Raw genomic sequence first — 21,181 nt, forward strand, 5'->3', positions numbered from 1 at the left:
TGGTTTGTCACTGCAGACAGCCTGGTGCTGATCAATTGGTTTCCTAGGCAACAGGGGATGGACTTCCTGCAGACCTTTTACTGACCTGGAAGTGACGATTTGCTGACTCGGATGTGACGTTTTCATGAACCAAACGAGCCGTCTCATGAACTGGAGCAAGTTCGTGAAAGTTTGTGGTTTGTGCGTCGTGAAATGGGACAAACCATGAACCACATGGTTTGGTTTTTTTCCGTTTCGTGCCCATTTCTACTGTAGAATGTATCAAAACAAGGAAGATATCTTGCATTCCTACATTCAGTATAGAAAAAAAATATTGCATATTCTTCTTGCTTTTTAAAAAAAAGTTTAATGTTAAGAACATTATGATAAAGACAAATTTTAACCATCACCTGAAAAGTGTTTGAGCCTATTCAATTACAGAAGATTCCTGAGAATTTTCAGTTCATATAGTTATTTGCACAAGGTACCCTTTTTGTGGAAGTGAGTTTGAAAAGCCTTTCCATACCCTTGCGGAGGCTGCTACAGCTTGTGGAATGATACAGAGAGATCATCTAAATGCAGAGCCTAGGTCTGCATTCCACATTCCACTTTGATCCAGGAATCAGTGTGTAGTGTTGTTAGCCACTGGACTCCTTCATCATTTCTGTATATTGGGTAGGAGACGTCAGTGCAGGTATTACATTTCTTCCTCATCAGTTTTGTGGGAAAGCTCTAGGAAAGCTTTTATACTCAGCTGTGCCTAGAATAGGAGCTTTTATCTTTAGTTGGTATGTTTAAATAATCCCTAAGGTGATCAACTTTCAATGTATGGGATTTTATAAATTCAATATATGACTGTCGACATCAGCTCTAAAAACCATGGCTTTCATTTTAAAAAGCAATATTTTAGTCCTTGCTTTTATAGAAATAATTTCCAAAATTATCTACATTTAAAAGCCAGCAACAAAACAATGAGGAAACTGAGCATTCATGATGTCCAATCACCGAAAGAGCACAAACTTGTGGGTTGTCTAATGATTCTGAGTTTTTTCAGTTGTCATCTGTGTATATCCGTTGCATATATTTAATGTTAAGATCTTTTGATAAACCTTTGGAAGTGTGTAACCTGTCACACAGACTGGATCATTCTGACGTGCACCGGACAAGCCTAATACACTTGTATGAGGAATTATAAGCTTCATATTTTTGTTGTGGTGGGTGTCTCTTGCCCTCCCTTCCCTGTCCAAATAGTTTATCTTGACTTTCAATGTATCAAATATGTCGGAAAATACAGTAAACCAATCCTCCACCCATTAAACATGAATTCCCAAAACATTTTACATACTTTTCTATTTTATCAAATGTATTTTAAAAAAAGGTAAACTACCTGCCTGAGCCTTCCAAAATATGAATAAAACAAAAAAAATTCACAGATAAAGATAGGCAGAAAAAATTAAAATGTTGATTCACTGAACACTATTTATAGAAGACAACACTTCAGGGAATTGAACTTCCAATGATAACAGGCATTTCCAAATGCATTCTGCGCTGCTCGTTAGGGTATGCAATCTAGATCCAGAATTTGAAAAAATTAAGGCCAGATTTTTGCTAATCTTGCTAAATCCAGCTTTCTCAAATCAAATCAGAGAATCCAGAATCTGATCCAGAAATGAGGATCTAGACCTAGAGATAAATCTGGTAAATCCAGGAAAAGTGACTTCAGCCTCTAGCTGGCTCCTTCCTGGGTTTCTTCCACTTTTTTCCAAGAGGGGAGGGGGGAATGAGGCAGGCAGTGGGGAGTGAGTGGCCAATACCATGCACGAACTCTCCTTGTCTGTCTGGCTTCTGTGAGTGACACTGGTTCAGTTGGCCTAAGTTGCAACAGTGTCCCTTGCTTCAGTTTGGTTTGGATGGAATTCTCTGTTCTGACATAATTCTATAATTTGATGTTGGCCCCCTTGATTCACTTGGGTTCTTGCTTCAGTTTGACTTGGGTGAAATTCTCTGTTTTGACATGATTCTCTGGTTTGGCTGTTTGTCCCCTTGATTCACTTGGGTTCTGGGGGCGGGATTCCATCTATTCCCTTGCTTCATTTTACTTTTGTTGGACTCCTTGCACTTGGCAGTGTGCCTTTGACCACTGGCAGTCTTGCCCCTGTGTGTTTCTGCCTGAGAGCCTTCTTGGAAGTGTTTCCCCCAGGAAACAATGGAGAGTGGTTGGGCATCTTGTCCAGGGGGTGAGTTTACTTGAAAAATGCTTGCCAGCCCTCCAAGAATGCCCCAGATTGTTTTCCCTATAGGAAATAATGGCTGAATAAATCTGGGATTCTCAGGTCTGTCTCAAACAAATCAGAGGATCTTTCCTGGATTTCGGGAAACCCAGATTTTTTTGAGATCCCAGAAATCTGAGTCCAGATTTCCCATTTTTTTCTTGGTACACACTCCTACTGCTGATGAAAAAATGTTTAGGAGTAGAGCACAGAAATATCCATGTTGTTTGGACGGATGGTATGGAGCACCTCAAGTAAGAGAGGCTTAATTATATTACGTTCAGCTCTATCAGACTGTCTGTTTCCAGTCAGGAAGTACCCTAATAAAGGTGGTTCTCCTTTAAGTTTGTCAGTTATTAAATTCAGTTTGCCTGTAAGACCTGCTCATGTGGGAGGTTTACCTTTCTGGTATCAGAGGCTCTTGCGGAAAATAACGAAAGAGGTGTGATTCCCCCTTGAGACACTTCTCCCATGTTGCACACTAGAATTTAGGCATTTATCTGCATGGGTAAGCTATCAGTCAGTACCAAGCATCTTTAGCAATACATATTTTAGGTATGCCCAGTCTATACTTCAAAATATAGGAATGATGAAAATGTGCTCAGTTTTGAGTGGTGTATTTTTGACTTTGCTCTCCTGTTACTGAAGACAATGAAATTCACTTCCATTTGAAATAAAAGTCAAGATAAGTGGCCATTGTGTGCCTTAGGAATAACAATCAGCTTTTTTCAGTTGTCATGTAATGTTGTTGGATTGTTAAGGAGTTGAAGCAATAGAAATATTAACCTTTTTAGAGTTAGCTCGAATTTATGGCAAAGGTTAATTAAATCAGTGACTTCCTTATAAAAGCCCTGTAGGTAATTGTCATCTAAGACAGCTGTACCTGTTCCTGAAAAAAGGGAATATAGGCAGTTCCTATATTATATCTGTAGTTAGCCAGAAGCTATAGAATGTCATTAAAAATATTTCCAGTCTCTAATTAATAATGCTTAAAGTTGCAAATAAAGATTCAGGATTTAGTTAAAGACTAATCAAATCATGCTATTTCAATTTCAGTTCAAGCCTTTTTCACCAATCACTATTTAATATCAAGTTTCTCTTTATTTTAAGCTAACACCGAATAATAGAATGTCTACAATATCCCCACTTTAAAAGCCTCACTAAAGCCACCAGACCTCTTTTAAAGCAATCCTCAAGAATTGCAGCCTGCTTATTCTTTTTCCGCATATTCCCTTATTTTTGTTGTGCATGAAATGAAAATGCAGAATGCTCTACAAAGTGGGTGGGAGTACTGAGTTTTCTCTCTCTGCTTAGTGACTGTTTATAGAAGTGATACTCCACTCTGTGGCTCAGGAGCCACCTGTGGCTCTTTAACACAACACATTGGAGTCCTGAGCATGGTTCCCCAATGTGACACCTACCTCTCGTTTCAGGAAAGTGGACAAGGCTCTTGCCTGATGGCTGGCAGGTGGTTCCTGTCTTGAAACAGCTACTGCCAGAGTAATGGATTTTGGACTGATAACAGGGATAGAAGTAAATGTAGCTCTTTTGGAAGATGTAATTATGAATGTTGCTCTCTATGAGCTGTTTAGTAAGGACTACTGGGTTATAGTAAGAGCCTAACAATTGATCCTTTGAGAAGAGCTTAGGACCAGAGATAATACCTAGCTAATACCTCTGCTGATAAATTCAGTAAACCAGGGTAGTACTTGACAATAGGGACTGTTAATAGATTGCAAGGTTTCTCAGATTCAGGGCTTGTCATTCTTAATGTAAACCTATATTATTTACACAAGTAAACACTGTAACTTCCTTTGTGGATCAAATACAGCACTAAGGAAATATAGTGACAAAAAATGAATTATCTGTTTTTTAAAATGTAAAATTAGTGCAATATAGGTCATGTACTATAGTAATCCTCTGTATTCATTAATTACTAAGCTTGAATGAAGGACAATATATTCTTGTGAATTTGGTTCTGGAAACTCAGCCTGCTAATCAACAAGATAAACTGGCAGAGTTTCTGCCAGTGCTATGCTGGTATGTTTAATATCCCAGGCACTTTCTGAATCAAATGGTTTAATGGCACCACTTCAAGTAGTTTATAAGTATGAGCTTTGGAAATCATTTGAAAAACGTGCTTTTAGCAGGGCAATGTTTTGTGATGCTCATCCCTTTTAACGTGTTAGGCTGCATACCCTAAGTGTGTTGTTGATGCCGCTTTGTTGTAGCAAAAAGATGAGTGGTTGTGAGGAAAAGGTGAGTGTTGGACTACCTTGTGTGCAGAGAGAACACAAAGGTATTTCTCTCATAATCATTCCGCTCCAAATTACATGGGTAATGGCTGTCATTAATAGTAGCACTTGGAAGTTGGTTCATGTGCTACATTCCATTTTCACAGTGAATAATAAATTGGCTGTTAAGTTTTATCTTATTGTAAAAATTCTTGAGGCATATTGTGATAAGAAGTAAGTGCTTAATTTAAGAATATATGTTTTGTCATCTGCAATAACTTCTTTTAAAAGCTGATTTAGTATCAGAAAGGGTCTAAGCTGCAGGACAGCTGTCTCAGGTTCCATGCTGGGTGGAGTACCATTGCTGCTCTTCTAATTGCCTTGTTTTCTCTGTGGGTTGGTTCATTGCGATTTAGTGATGGACTTCATATAGCAGAAGAATTATTGGATGGAAGAATCCATTTCACTGCACAGATATGCCAGTGGGAGAGTTAGGTGTTCCATGCCAGTACCTGATTTTGAATGGAAGTTTCTTTTGAATGGAAGTACCTTTTACTCAGAAGGGGAACACATACAGTTTCCTTGTGACTGGGCATTATTATGAAGCACTCCGCTCACAAGTGGCAAAGTCTGAATGTTGATTGACAGTGGAAGTTACCTACCTATAAACCAGGCCAGCGCCTCACTAATATCAGAAAACTAGCTCTCTCTGGTAGTCATCTCACACAAGCTACACAGATCAAAATCTGCCACTGAACCTGCCTTTTTTTCCTCTGTCCCAGGGCTCAAGAGGACACGTGCCCTCTTGCTCAGTCCTCTTCTGAGTGACACCTGACCCCTCTACAAAAACATCAGCATGAAGCGCCGCCCCGCCCCGCCCCTCCCATTCTTTTGTCTCAGGGACCTCCGTTGGAATAGAAAAGTTTGAAGGGACTGTGTTGAAGTCTGGGCTATTGAGAGTCAATGAGGAATAATGGTTCACATGTTAAACCCTGATTCAAATCATCATTCGTCCACAAAGCTCAGTGGATGACCTTGGGCCAGTCATTTCCTTTTATCCTTCCCTACATCACAGGGTTGTGGAGAAGGAAAAATGAGGGAAGGGAGAACTATATATGCCACTTTGACTTCCTGGTAGAAAGCGGGGGGAGGGGGGGAGTGGAATAGATGAATTAGGGAAATCATACAGAGACAGACAATCAGAGAAGGAACCTGCAAATGGAGGTGTCTTCTCCATAAAACCAAAGAATGGCCTACTCAAGAGACAATACTGAAGCATGTGACATAGTCAGAGCCCTGAGCTGCAAGAATATGTTTCCAGGCTATCTATACTTCTGTCAGAGCCACTACTATTAACATAGGTCAAAACATGTCTCTCTCAAAGCATGAGTTTTGGCATATTTTTTCCTACTTGAACAGCTAAACCCCTCCTAGGAATGCATTATTACAGGGAGCCACACTATTTTTTTTAATTTTTTTTTATTATTTTTTAATTAATGCATCACATATTATTACATTTCAATACAGTCACAGTTCTCCTATGATACATCTTTTACCCCTTTTGTAACCCTCCCCCCCACATGGTGGCCATCCTATAACTACAAATTAAATTTTTAGCCATGAGCACATTTTTTCCAATTTTCCAAATATAGTTGTATTGACAGGGAGCCACACTATTGAGAGGATGATGATCAGCAGAATTATATGTTCATATCATGTTGGACTAAAGTGTTTGCGCAGTGTTCATGACACAGCGATCACTGTAAAGCTTTTTTTACCGCAAACTGGCACTGTGAGCTGCTTTTGTCCAGTATCTGCCTTTGTTAAATCATTTCTTGGGTCCTGGATTACTGTAAGCTCTTGGTTGCGCTATCTTCTGTTATACCAACTTTTGTATATACTTAATATGGCTTTTCATCTGGATTTCTTTTCCTTCATTTCTAGTCTAGTATTTTGGATAGAATTGCCAACTTCCAGGTGGTGACTGGAGATCTCCTGGAATTACAACTCCAGGCCATGTAGCTCAATTTTCCGGGAGAAAAAGGCTGCTTTGGAGGGTGAACTGTATGACATTATACCCTGCTAAGGTCTTTCCCCTCCCCAAATCCTACCCTCTCCATGCTCCTCCCCCCAAATCTTGAGGAATTTCCCAACCCAGAATTAGCAACTCTAATGTTGGTTGCAATTAGAGATGTGAAGGCCTGGGGGGGGGGGGGCGGGGACTGAAACATTTGTAGAAAAAAGTAGTTTTTCCCATTTTTTTCTGAAGCCCCTTCTGGAAAATTGGAAATAAGAACTCCTATGAAATACTCTGTTTTAAATGAGTGAAATGCTTTTAAAGATGAGGTGGGTATGCTGTAAGACTGATACAGCTTTTAAATCCAAGATGCATCTCTGCATCTAGAAGATGTGAAAAAATAGAAAAGCTTGTTTCAGTGTATGCAAACCTCAAGCTTTTCAAAGAGCTGCATGAGGATAAAAATGAAGACTCATAATCAGAAGTTTCAGAGACTGGTTCTGATATTTTTATTTTTAAATGTGACTAATTTTGTACATTATTAAACTGCTATATGATCTATGCTGATAATACCCTACTGAATGGGTCAATTATTTCATTTTATGAAATTTAACTACATGTCAAAATGTGATACTGGTTTTACTGTGTATGTGTGACCCTTTTCCTGACCAAGTAATATATTTATGTTATATAACACAAAGCTTGTGTTTGCTGTTTAACTCCTCCCCCCGCCCCACTTTTCAGATAGCAAAAATTAAGATGAATGTGCTAAGGTAGCATAGGGTGCATCAGCTTGCAATTCTCTCTCAAGTATTGGTTATGTTTGCAATTTTGCTTGTAGAACACTAGGTCATTTATGAATTTTAAATTCCATAAATATCTCAAATATTGCTATTTTATATGCTAAGTAATTTATAAAAGATGCATTTTAAGTTGTTAAAGCAGTAAAATTAGTTTAGGACAGTAAGTATTGCTTATTCCCCCCCCCCCCCCGCCGCCCCCAAATTTCTGTTTTTTCCTATAGGGAAAAGGTTTTTTCCCCCTGTGGCTTCAAAATTTCCAGAAATTTTATATCTCTAGCTTCTTTTGAACTTGGTAGGTTGTTGTTTGTATAAACATAGGGTAGCAGTGTTAATTTTCTTCAACAGCTAGCTTATAAAGTGAGCAAGGCCTAAAATTTTATGAGTATGGGGAGGGGAGAAGAAAGTAATTACATTGTGTGCAAGACTATTGATATTGAACTTGAGCAGTCCAATAATAATATAGACAGCATCTACAAATCCTGGTTCAGGTTTTTTTGCTTCTTAATAACTGCTGGTGTGCATGTGTTTAGCAATTGATCAGATTTTGTTGGGATGGAAGGCTGCAGAAGGTGAACTGCAAAGTCACACTCATTAATGATTAAGGAAACAATTTTACGTTCATGATGAGAAGTGTTCAGGAAATGATGGTGCTAATTTAGAGTATTAAAACCTGCCAATTATGTGGCCATGTGATTTAAACAGCGCTCAGTTTGAGAAACCTCCAGTCAAATCTGGGACAGATTCATGTGACTCAGTTATAAGGAACTGAATTCATTCGGCTGGAACATAAGAAATAGTGTGTGGCTGTAGAAGATCTGGCATCTTTCCCTTTCTTCTGCAGCGTCCTTTGCCCCCTGAAAATCTGTTCCTGGAGGTTGTGAAGCCTAGGGGTTTGTAGCCAAAAGAGAAAAGCAGTAACTCCACAATATTTTTTGTGTTAGTCAAACAAGATGTGGAAGGTTCCCCCCCCCCCACTTCAAGCTGCAGTTTTCTGTGCTGTGTCACATGCCGTTACTGAGAGCCTGACCCTAAAGAATCACTTTTTATAAGCTCAGAGGGCTACAGTGGAAGGGGAAGATAGCAGAAATCCCTTTCATGAACTGTCTGTGTTTATAGTTCTTTAAGATCCAGTCCAGGGAAAAATATGCACCTGAAGTCTTTGTTAGAGAATAACAGTTTAAAATGGAACTGAATAATTCAGCAGAATTAACCTTGTGTGTGTGTTTCCATTGTTTTATAAGTGTGTGCATACTGCAAGTGAAGGCCTCTTAGGTAAAGAGAAAGAATGCACATTTCCTTTTTAATAATAAATAAAAATTAACAGTGCAATCCTATACAAAGTTATTATTCCAGTCTGGGTTTAGACTGGAGTAACTCCAGTAACATAGGATTGAACTGTCAATGTTTGGTTTCCGTTTCTACCCTATTTCTTAGTCAAGTAAAGTGCTACAAACATTCAGGAGTGTCTGAACTTAAATAACCATAGAGTGGAAAAAATCCAGTATGTATCAAATATATCATGTATACGCTTTGATAAATCAATGCAAAATAATCAATAAAAATTGCATTACTAAAGCAGGCTAGTGCTACCTCAGCTGTCTGCATGTGCACTCTTAAGTGAAGGTTTATGGGACCCCATAGAATTTACGTAATGAAATCACTGGGAAAAAACATCCGTTTCTCGTTCTAATGCCTCCTTTATGGAGGTTTTAAACATGAAACCAATACATTTATTGCTGCACATACTTCTCTAACCAGATTTTAAAGAAATTAAGCTAGATTTAATTTTTTTCAAGTAATGGATATTTTCAAGCAATGAAACATTGACATTTGTATAGAAATTCACAATAACTCAATTTGTTTTTTCCAAGGGTTTATAATTCTAACTGGTTGTACCTTGTAATTCTGTGAACACTGTTGAAGACGTTAAATTGTGAAAGACAATACTTCCCACTTGTATTGAGATTATTTTTCTAGATGTGGATGGCAGTATTCCATTAACTTAATGGTGTGAGGTATACTGCCTTAACAAAAAAAGAGAAGAAATGATAATTTTCAAAAAGAAATCTAGAGTGTATTCGTAATTTGGCCAGGTATGAAACAAATGCTCTGGACAAATGCAAGCAAAAACAATATACCCCTTTAAATTATCGTAAATAGACTGTGATTATGTCTGAAGTGTCTGCAAGATGTGTGCTATAGTATCACTTCTTAAATTCCACACAGTATCTTTCAAAAGGTTCTTTTCTTTGTTTTTGTGTTTGTTTTTTGTTTTTCTTTTTGTTTTCAACTAGGACCCCTACTATGGCTGGTGGCCTATTTTCTATTGACAGAAACTACTTTGAAGAGATAGGAACTTACGATGCAGGAATGGATATCTGGGGTGGAGAGAATCTTGAAATGTCTTTTAGGGTAATTCACCATTTTACTTCCTTTTCTGACAACTGGCTCAGTTACTGTGTAAAAATGTTGACGTTTATGATGGCTTCATTTTGCTTATTTATTGTAAATGCAAGTTTTAGTTGGTCATTTTTTCCCTCCTTCACTTTAATATTAACACTGTTTTAGCAGCTTTTGGAACTTGACAGTAGTATTGAGATATGCATAAATTGATATGCTGTGAGGTTTCACTCAAGTAATGAAAATGACAGTTGATATGAATGAACAATTAATGTACAGCACTGCAAACTATCATGCATTTTCAGCAGGAATTTCCAAATGTCTTTGTCATGAATTCAGAAACTGTTAATGGGATTTCTTTCATTGTGCTTCATTTGAGATTATGACAGGATTTGATTCATGTTCCAGTGCGTACCAACTTAATTCTGTCATTAGAGGGTTTTATGGTCCATGTCAAAATGGAAACAACTTTGGCTGGATTTCCTTTATTTAGAATAACTTCCAGACATATGAACCTCAGAAAACTGATTTTTTAAAAAATGTGCAATGGCAAATATGATCAATGACTGAACAGAGGTGTGTTAGAAAATCTGGGACTGGTTGACCTACTTGCCCACTGGCAGGGCAGCCAGCCCCATATTTGCTGTTCACTATGTGTACAACATCATAAGTGTGGACAAGCCTTACAATGCACATATCCATATGTACATGCCCAGCACTCATAAAAAGACATGGATAGATTACAGAGACTGAGTATACATATGGCATACATGATGAGGGAAAGTAACCAGTCTGCTCTCACATTGATGATACTGTACACACAAATGGGTGAGATTGTAAACCAGTCCATGTGGCTTGTTAAATAAAACTATATACCCACGGCAACAAGTCAGACTTTCAAAAGCTGAAACAAGAATTTCAAGAAGCAATCAGCTGATGATTTGATAGCATCTCTTAAACTTGATATTTTTGAAGCATATCCAATGGCGTGCTTGCCTAATGGAACAAAGTAAATAAGGAAACTTCCTTCTGCCAGAGCACATTGGAAGGAAGTAGTTGGGTGGGTCAACTCATAGTTTTTATCATAACTTTCTTTTGAGGAAAACACTGGCCGTTTTCACACAGCCATGCACCCGGAAGATCGCGCGAAACTCATGGCATAAAAGTGTCTTCCTAGCACGATTTCCTGGCACAATCCCATTTAATGTCCCTTTTTCTGACTTCATTGGGGCCATTAAAGGGGATCATGCCAGGAGACTGTGCTAGGAAGATGCTTCATGTGAGTTTGCATGATCTTCTGGGGAGTGTGTGAAAACAGCCACTATTAATGTGTCTTTTTCTCACTGTTTTGAAGATTAGAATTCAGTAGTATTCCCAGCGAACTGACATGACCCCAATCTAGAGAAAGTTAACAATTACTAGCTTTTTCCTAGTGAATTTTCATATTGTTGACAAATGGAGTAGTCAAAGATATTTAGCTTGTTTACTTATTTAGTACATTTTTATCTCAACCTTTATCCAGAGAGCTCAATATGTCATTCTCCCCTTCTTGAATTTATCCTCACTATACCCTGTTAGGTGGGTGACTGGCTGAAAGTAATCCAGGCTGTTTCCTGGCAGGGTGGGAATTTAATCCAGATCCTACTCCCTATCCGCTACACCACACTGTCTTCCAATTTTCTTTTTGTGTCCTGCAATCTATAGGGTATGTGTCTTTGTGCTTTGACCTCTCTGACTGCCCTTATAGCACTCCTTTATAACCTGTGACAGAATATTATCCAAGCAACTCATAACTGACATATTTGCATCTGGGCACAAGGGAGTATATTTCAGCATTGTCTCAATTTCCAGGAGTCTGTAAGCCATGTATTGTGTAAATAAGTAATATTTTATAGTGTTTCTTGGTGATGGAGAGTGCCCTCAAGTCATAGCTGACTTATGGCAACCCGTAGTGGGGTTTTCATGGCAAGAGACTAAGAGAGGTGGTTTGCCGTTGCCTGCCTCTGCATCCCTGGTCTTCATTGGAGGTCTCCCATCCAATTGCTAAAAAAGACTGACTGTGCTTAGCTTCTGAGATCTGATGAAAGCAGGCTCACCTGGGCTATCCAGGTCAAGGTATAGTGTCCCTTATCATCTCCAAATACACCTTGTAATAATAAATTCACTTATTAGCTTGACACTGGTTTTCTCTCCATCTTTAAACTTGGAGGAAGAGAGATCTCATTTTCTACCTCTATCAATAGAGACAGATTTCCCCATCCTCTGGCACATGTAGAAGAATTACAGGTCAGAGTAGCGGTCACCTTCCAGTTCTGGGTTTCCTAGATTTAAGCTCAAAAATAGAATGAGAAAATGTGCATCTCAAAATTGTAGAGACACTAGACAGGCTGATTCTATTCCTTAAGGAATGAGCAGGAGACTTTACTCGTTTCATGATCTTTCTGGTCACTTCTTTCTGGCCTCCCAGTCCAGAGTAAGATGGGAGACTGATCCTGGCCTTTACGCTGGCCCTTGGAAGGATAAGGTCCTTCATTCACCACAGGCTAGTTGGGGCACTCAGTGATAAGATAAAATCTCATTGCTTCTAAGTGTGTCCCAGCATAACTCAATTTGAGTTTGAGTTTCCCAGCATAACTCAATTTGGGTTTCCATGTAAACCTTCTAATTGGGTTGAGATATTACGTGGGTGTTGAAATCAAAAGCACTAAGACACAATCCTGCCAAAGTTGAATACATTTTTGGCCTCATAGATCTCAGTGGGGAAATGAAGCACATGCTGAGGCTTATCTGATTTGAAAGCAGTGGGGCTTAAGTGATTAACTTTGGCTTTGAAGTTTATAATTCTGTCTTGCATCTTAAGATTGGCCCATGCTTCTAGAAAAGTTTGGTGTCTTGTACTAAATCTGAGTAGGGAATTATATAGGGTTTAGCTCTACTCCAGAAAGTGGCACAGGAAATCTTTGCATGTAGCTTTGTGTTTTTTTCTCCTTTTTGCCACTTACTAGAATAGCAGGTTGTCATGACCTCCTTTCTGTCCTTAGATTTTGCCTTTAACCCTCTTCTTCTTACACCCTCTGGGTAGATAGCTGCCACCAGGAATTATATTCCAAAATAGTTCATTCCCCTTTGATAATGAGCACAAGTGTGAAGCTCCTTCGTGGGACTATGTGGCTCTGAGGATAGGAATGGGATATATAGGAATGACAGATACTCTGGGATGAACAAAAAACAAACAAAAAACCCTTTTATTTTTGCAAGAAGCATATCGGTTTCACACTTAAGCTTGATGGTTTCAAAGATAGTTAATGGTTCTTAAAGTTTCTTTTCATAGGCTCATTCTCACAGATATATATATATATATTTCTCTCTCAGGAGCATTCACAGTTTGCCTATTTCAGATAGATGTACATCTCACTCAGATGTACATAGACTTTCTCAGCCGCACACACAGTTTGCCTGCTTTAAACAGCATGTTAACTCTCAGACACACAGAGTTCAGGCTTCTACACAGGTTGCCTGTCTAAACCAGAATGCCTTTTCCTCTTTGCTCAGTAAAAACTGCAATTCTCTCCACCCCTAGAGCACTGCTACTGTCCAATCAGATTTCACTCGTCACACTTCTCAACTCCACTCACACTGTCAGTCATCAACCAATCATCTCACTCACCCCTCTCTTTTACCCCCACTCTTCATCTGTATCACACCAAGCATTTAAAGAAACACACACTTAAAATCATTACACAGCTCAATAGAGACATTCTACCAAATTGCATTGCAAGTGATTTCTAGAACACGCTTTTTTTCAATGGTTTTGTAATGCCAAAGCTCACATTCCTAGCTCTGGAAAGGCTGTAGATAAGTGCATGTTGGAATTTATTGAGATTATTCATCTAAAACCCAGTTAATCAGTTGATTGGAAGATTCTCTAGCTTTAGAGGAAGTATGCTGTTTGTGGGAGGGAGTGAGGAAGGAGTGTGTTTTGTGCACCACATGATAGGCTTCCAAGATCATTTTCTAGAACTAAGAATTACGAGTGGCTAATTTGCTCTTTAACGTGACAAGCTTTCTCCTCTCAGAAAATTTATCTAATCCTGTGTCTTATTTATAGTTTATCCTGTACTGAAATGCTTCAGTGATTTGAGTTTATAAATTGTTACTGACTTTTTGTTGAGTACGGCATACTTGCTACATTTAGGAAGGATTGGAAAACAGTTTTATTCCAGGCACCATTTGGTGAAGGGTAAATTGTTTCAGCAGATTTGGCTGTGTTTGTTTTAATTCTCTGCGCTTTTTAATTTGCAATTTCTGCATTTTAATCTATGTTTTAATCTTGCTAATTGGACTGATACGTTTTGAGTCTGAGTCAATGAGGCAGGATATAAATGTTTTAAATTAATATATAATTTTGCATACTTTACTCTTAAATACACCTAGTTAATTGGCATTTTAAAATAATTTTAACAACGTAGAAAACTAAATTGGAGTTAATGGGGGAAATATAGGTCATGTTTTTATGCATTCATAAGGTAACATTAGAAATTATTTTTAACAATAAAAGAATAAAAGATTAGTAGTAGAAGATAAGCCCTGACCTGGATGGCCTAGGCTAGCTCAGTCTTGTTAGAGCTTGGAAGCTAAGCAGGGTCAACACCGATTAGTACTTGGATAGGAGATCATAAAAGAAGATCAGGGTTGCTATGCAGAGGCATGCAATGGCAAACCACTTCTGTTAGTATTTTGCCTTGAAAATCCCAGTAGGAGCCGCCATAAGTTGACTACAACTTGATAGCAGTTCACACACACAGCAGATGAAGCAACCACAAAATATCTTAATTATCCTAGATTATTTTACTAATTCTGTAATAGGCCAGGCACTAAAGAAGTCTTGTTCGCTCCAAACCTAATGTGCCATACTAAAGGTAGAACTTGATATGTGAGTCTTCCCATTGGATAGTTTAACAGGTGGTATGAAATTTGGAGCACCCTACCATTGAACTTAAAACTTTACAGATGTTACTGTTCTGTGAATGTCTGGCTGAATTTCATAAGATAAATATATATTACTTCCCTTAAGAACATGATGAGAGTATGTTGGGGGTTTTCCGGGCTGTATTGCCGTGGTCTTGGCATTGTAGTTCCTGACGTTTCGCCAGCAGCTGTGGCTGGCATCTTCAGAGGTGTAGCACCAAAAGACAGAGATCTCTCAGTGTCACAGTGTGGAAAAGATGTAGGTCATTTGTATCTACTCAGGAGGGGTGGGGTTGAGCTGAGTCATTCTGTAAGAGTTTCCCAGGGTGTGGAATGCTAATGGCGGGAGGCTTCACTGTCTCCTGAGGAGGTTCTTTTGCATATGGATTGGTGCTTGATGTGCTAATCTTCTCTGCAGGGCTATTGTCGGGTGTGGAGTGTTTTGTTGGCCTGGTGTTTTTCAGAACCGGAGCCCATGCTCTGTTCATTCTTAAGGTTTCTTCTTTCCTGTTGAAGTTTTGCTTATGCTTGTGAATTTCAATGGCTTCCCTGTGCAGTCTGACAAAGTAGTTGGAAGTGTTGTCCAGTATTTTGGTGTCCTGGAATAAGATACTGTGCCCTGTTTGAGTTAGGCTATGTTCAGCCACAGCTGATTTTTCAGGCTGTCCAAGTCTGCAGTGTCTTTCATGTTCTTTTATTCTTGTCTGGATGCTACGCTTTGTGGTCCCGATGTAAACTTGTCCACAGCTGCAGGGTATACGGTATACTCCTGCAGAGGTGAGGGGATCTCTGCTGTCTTTTGCTGATCGTAGCATCTGTTGTATTTTTCGGGTGGGTCTGAATACTGCTTGAAGGTTATGCTTTTCCATAAGCTTTCCCATCTGATCAGTAATTCCTTTGATATATGGCAAAAACACTTTTCCTGTAGGTGACTGTTTTTCCTTGGTTGTTTGATTCATCCTGGGTTTGATTGCTCTTCGGATTTCATTTCTGGAGTAGCCATTTGCCTGAAGTGCGTGGTTTAGATGATTAATTTCCTCATTGAGAAAGCGCGGCTCACATATCCGTCTTGCACGATCCACTAATGTTTTCATTATGCCTCTTTTCTGTCGGGGGTGGTGATTGGAGTTTTTGTGTAAGTACCGATCAGTGTGAGTTGGTTTCCTGTAGACCTTGTGACCTAACTGAAAGTTTGCTTTGCGGATGACCAAGGTATCCAGGAATGAGAGTTTTCCCTCACTTTCTTTCTCCATTGTGAATTGTATGTTCAGGTGGATGTTGTTGAGATGATTCAAAAACTCCCTCAATTCTTCCTCCCCATGGCTCCAAATGATGAATGTATCATCCACAAACCGGAACCATACACTGGGTTTGTGGGGTGCTGATTCTAGAGCTGTTTTTTCAAAATGTTCCATGTAGAAGTTTGCTATAACTGGGCTGAGTGGGCTCCCCATGGCCACCCCATCCATCTGTTCATAGAATTCGTTGTCCCATTGGAAGTAACTGGTTGTCAGACAATGATGGAATAAGGCTGTTACATCCTCTGGGAAAATCTGATTAATCAGTGCAATAGTGTCTTTTACTGGAACCTTGGTAAACAGGGATACAACATCAAAACTGACAAGTATGTCTTGTGGATTGAGTTTCAGAGAACTGACTTTGTTGATGAAATCTGCTGAATCTTTGATGTAAGACGAGGTTTTCCCGATGTGGTCCTGCAGGAGATCTGCCAGATGTCTAGCTAATTCATATGTCGGTGAACCAATGGCACTCACAATGGGTCGGAGTGGGACTGAATCTTTATGTATTTTGGGGAGTCCATATAGTCTAGGTGGCTGTGCTTCAGTCTTGCATAGTTTTCTGTGCGTGTCGGGATGTAGTGAGGAATTCTTGATCAGCGCATTTGTTAGCCTGGTGATTTTGCAAGTGGGATCTCGTTTTAGTTTTTTGTAGGTGGAGGGGTCCAGGAGTTCCTTAATCTTCTTTTTGTATTCCTCCGTTTTCATGATCACTGTAGCATTGCCTTTATCAGCTGGTAGAATGATGATGTCTGGATCTGCATTGAGGGTCTTGATGGCATTTCTCTCCTTGCGTGTTATATTGCTGGTGGGAAGCTTTGCCTTTCGTAGAATCCTGGCTGTCTCTCCTCTTATTTCCTCAGCTTCCTCTTCAGGTAGATGACGGATGGCAGCTTCTACATTTGCAATGATGTCTTCCACAGGAATTCTGGTGGGGGTGACTGCAAAGTTTCCTCCCTTTGCCAAGATGGAGGTTTCTTCTGGTGAGAGTTGACGGTCTGTCAGATTGATGACAATGCGTGCATTGTCGAGCATTGGGCTTGTCTTTCTTTTTTCCTGTAGTTTGTTAAACTTCTGCTTCTGTCTGGATGTGTGGTTGGTAAACACTTGTTCCATCTTCCTGTAGGTGAGATTATCGACCTTGTCCCAATCCTGACTTCTCATTTTATGGCTGGTGTTGATATGCAAGCAAAATAGCTCCTTGTCTGTGGCAGCAAGTTCTCTGCGGGTAGTATGGATTCTCTCACGTAAGAGGGCCTGTTCTAGACGGTCATAAATGCGGTTCGCCTGTGTGGTTTTGAAGATTCTTTTAGTTGTGAGAAAAGATGGAATGGTTCTTGTGTCCCTGCAGCGTAGAAGAAAGGTCAAAGAACAGAGTAGATGTGCTTTCTTGTTCCGAAGTGTTTCCAATCTTCGGGTCTGTTGGAATGTTTCCTCCCCGTAGAGGTGTTCGATGTATTGTCGAAGGCTTTCACGGCCGGAGAACGATGGTTGTTGGGGGTTTTCCGGGCTGTATTGCCGTGGTCTTGGCATTGTAGTTCCTGACGTTTCGCCAGCAGCTGTGGCTGGCATCTTCAGAGGTGTAGCACCAAAAGACAGAGATCTCTCAGTGTCACAGTGTGGAAAAGATGTAGGTCATTTGTATCTACTCAGGAGGGGTGGGGTTGAGCTGAGTCATTCTGTAAGAGTTTCCCAGGGTGTGGAATGCTAATCTTATTCCAGGACACCAAAATACTGGACAACACTTCCAACTACTTTGTCAGACTGCACAGGGAAGCCATTGAAATTCACAAGCATAAGCAACACTTCAACAGGAAAGAAGAAACCTTAAGAATGAACAGAGCATGGGCTCCGGTTCTGAAAAACACCAGGCCAACAAAACACTCCACACCCGACAATAGCCCTGCAGAGAAGATTAGCACATCAAGCACCAATCCATATGCAAAAGAACCTCCTCAGGAGACAGTGAAGCCTCCCGCCATTAGCATTCCACACCCTGGGAAACTCTTACAGAATGACTCAGCTCAACCCCACCCCTCCTGAGTAGATACAAATGACCTACATCTTTTCCACACTGTGACACTGAGAGATCTCTGTCTTTTGGTGCTACACCTCTGAAGATGCCAGCCACAGCTGCTGGCGAAACGTCAGGAACTACAATGCCAAGACCACGGCAATACAGCCCGGAAAACCCCCAACAACCATCGTTCTCCGGCCGTGAAAGCCTTCGACAATACATGATGAGAGTATGCTGTCATCTTTCTAGCATATGTGGAAAATCATTAGAATATTTATCTACATATAGTCACAAATAAGTAAAAATCAGTTGTGTAAGGGGAAGTGTATGTTTGTGCAGATTTTAGCCTTTGTATCTGATCAAGTGATCTGCAGATGCAAGGATTGTGAATCTTTCCCAAGTTGCCCTTCCTTTCCACCACGAGTTGTGGAACCCATGTGGATTAATACCTAGTGGGTCTGTAGTAGAAAGGAGGAAGAGAACAAAATTACCCTTTTCTCCCTTTTCTGTCAACAGACCTGTACTGATGGAAGAGGTAGAAAGTTCAATTGCTTCCCTACTGCAGCCTTCTGATTATGTCAGACAAGTGGCTGTCCTGTCCTTCATCAAGTCATGTATCATCAAGTTTTGAATGTTCAGAGACGTAGCAACATCTAGTCAGGAGAGAACGTTGAATGCTGAGGGAGAGGGAGAAATTGGGAATGAACTGACAACTCCAAAGGTTCTTCATAGGAGAAAGTGTCTGACCACTGAAGGGTCTGATTGCTGAGGGGTTTAGTGGGGTAGAGAGTCTGGCTAAGGTAGAGCAATCTGGTTATTTGATTAAGGTTTCTGAGGGAAAGTAATCTTAATTAAGAATGAGCCTATTTTCTGAGGGAAGTAGACTGGAGACCTCTGTATTTCTGTGACTATGCAGTCTGGTTGATTTGAAGAACATCAGAAATTGGAGTTGTCATACAGTGGTTGACTGAAACCGTTGTTAGTCAGAGTTGACAGTACATTTAAGATCTGAAGGGATTTGAGTTATTTTGTATTTAAGCTCATGCGTAACAGAAATTATCTGAAAAAGAAAATATTTCCCTCAGCTGAAAGTTGTGATGCTGTGTTGTTGCAATACATTTGTACAGCAGCTGTTTTTAAATATAGTGTTAAACCCTACTAAGAAAGTAAATAAACAAATGTATTTCTTTTGTAATCCTGACTCCTGTGCCTCAGTAACATTTACAAATAATTTGCCATTCCTCCCAATACCAAACTGTGAAACTGTGTCATGTTGCTTTAAAATACATCAAGGGAGATTTGTCATGAATAAAGATAAAGGTTTATCACACCAACCCACAACCAGGGCTTTTTTTCTGGGAAAAGAGGTGATGGAACTCAGTGGTGGAACTCAGGACCACACAATGACGTCACTTTGGGTCAGTGGGAACAAGGGGGGAGTTTTCAAAAGTTTAAATCACCTTCGGCAAAAATGGTCATATGGCCAGTGGTCCCGCCCCCTGATCTCCAGACAGAGGGGAGTTTAGATTTCCCTCCGCACCACTGGAGCGCGTGGAGGGCAATCTAAACTCCCCTCTGTCTGGAGATCAGGGGGCGGGGCCACCGGCCATGTGACCATTTTCAGGAGGTGCCGGAATTCCATTTCACCGCGTTCCATCTGAAAAAAAGCCCTGCCCACAACTATGAAATCATGTAGGTCTCATGACTACACTAATAAATCTTCCCAGAGTCATAAACAACTGCTGGGGGAGGGGGCGCACCGGAAAGTTCTGTGATCTTCACCACTTTCCACTGATAGATTGCTGGACCCAAATTATGGATAGATTTTATTAATGGCAGAGCTTTCTGCTGGCACAGGGTTTCTTCTGTTGGGAAGCTCTGCCACACTCAGAATGGATCCAGAGATTTTAACCCACGTGCATTACTATTTCATATATTTATATGAAATGTAAACCGGTGTGGAGAGTATATCATCCCTGTAATCTTATGTTGTTGAATAGTGGTATATGATGCCTCTGTGGGATGTGTGGAAGCAGATAGAATGAATAAGGAAAGGGGATGGACTGAGTTGAGTTTTGTGGGGTTGTATTAATAAATTCCATAGTGGAGCAACTGCAGCAAATTTGAATTCTCATATGTTGCTAACTAAAAGTCCTTAGCGGGATTTATGAAAAATCAAGTATTTTCTTAAAGATTCATATTAACTAGTATTCAATTGCCACTCTTGTATAAATTACATTATTTGCACATCCCTTTAAAATAGTGCTCTGAGGATGGGAAGCTTCGGTCATAAAAATTTTTAGAGCATGATTTGTGTTTAGTAGCACCTTAAAGACTAACTAGATTTCTAGAGTATGAACTTTCAAGAGTCAGAGCTGCCTTCGTCATATATGAGGAACGAAAAAAGGAAGGAGTTCTTATAATCAGGCAAAGGGTGGGAGGAATATTATAAATTAGAGTGTCGGGAAGCTAGCTATAATACATGTTGTAGTTTGCTTGATATAGCCTGGTTGCAAAGTATAGAAAATTAAAATCTGAAATGTGAGAAAAATTTTATGTCCTGCTTCAACCATGGCGGATCCATTGTTCCAAATTTGCAAATAAACTCAGTTTCAGCAATTTCTTGTTGTAATTTTCCTTTGACGTTTCTCTGCTTGAGAACTGCTACTTTTAGGTCAGCGTTCCCATCACTTTTTGAATGTTATGGGGTTTGATACTGGATATATACCCATTCTTTCTTTTGCAAAGGGACTGACCTGTTTGTCCAATATAGAGAGTTGAAAGGCATTGCTGACACTTGATGGCATATATAATGTTGGAAGATGAACAAGTGAATGAGCCTGAAATGGTATGGCTGGTGCTGTTAGATCCACTGATAGTGCTATTCGAGTGAATTGTGCTGTTGAGCAGAGTTGGCATCTTGATTTATTGCAGGCCCAGCTCCAGAGTTTGTGTCCATGTTGGGAAGTGCATTGTTGTGAATGAGGAGTTGTTTAATGTTGGGTAAATGTTTGCGAGCAAGAAAAGGTTTGCCTCCCAATTGTTACCAGAACTGCTCTTTATTGTAATGGGGAATTAGCTGTAGCAGTCTGTAACTTAAAATTAAGCGCGGATCATAACCTATGTATACGGAGGTCCCGATCCCAGACACTCTAGTGAAAAAGAGGCAGACAACAAATAAGTTCCAAACACGTG

General features: G+C 39.9%; 1 protein-coding gene across 4 annotated transcripts in view; it reads left to right on the forward strand.

Moving 5' to 3' along the window:
- The window catches only part of GALNT13 (polypeptide N-acetylgalactosaminyltransferase 13), a 261,092-nt gene that overhangs the window by 105,776 nt on the left and 134,135 nt on the right, over nt 1-21,181 (forward strand). For all 4 annotated transcript variants that reach the window (XM_054971446.1, XM_054971448.1, XM_054971445.1 and 1 more), the window contains one exon: nt 9,598-9,715. In XM_054971446.1, the coding sequence (XP_054827421.1) occupies nt 9,598-9,715 (118 nt within the window). The remainder of the gene's footprint in view (nt 1-9,597; nt 9,716-21,181) is intronic.

Source organism: Eublepharis macularius, chromosome 2, assembly GCF_028583425.1.
Source record: "Eublepharis macularius isolate TG4126 chromosome 2, MPM_Emac_v1.0, whole genome shotgun sequence".
Classification (NCBI taxonomy): domain Eukaryota; kingdom Metazoa; phylum Chordata; class Lepidosauria; order Squamata; family Eublepharidae; genus Eublepharis; species Eublepharis macularius.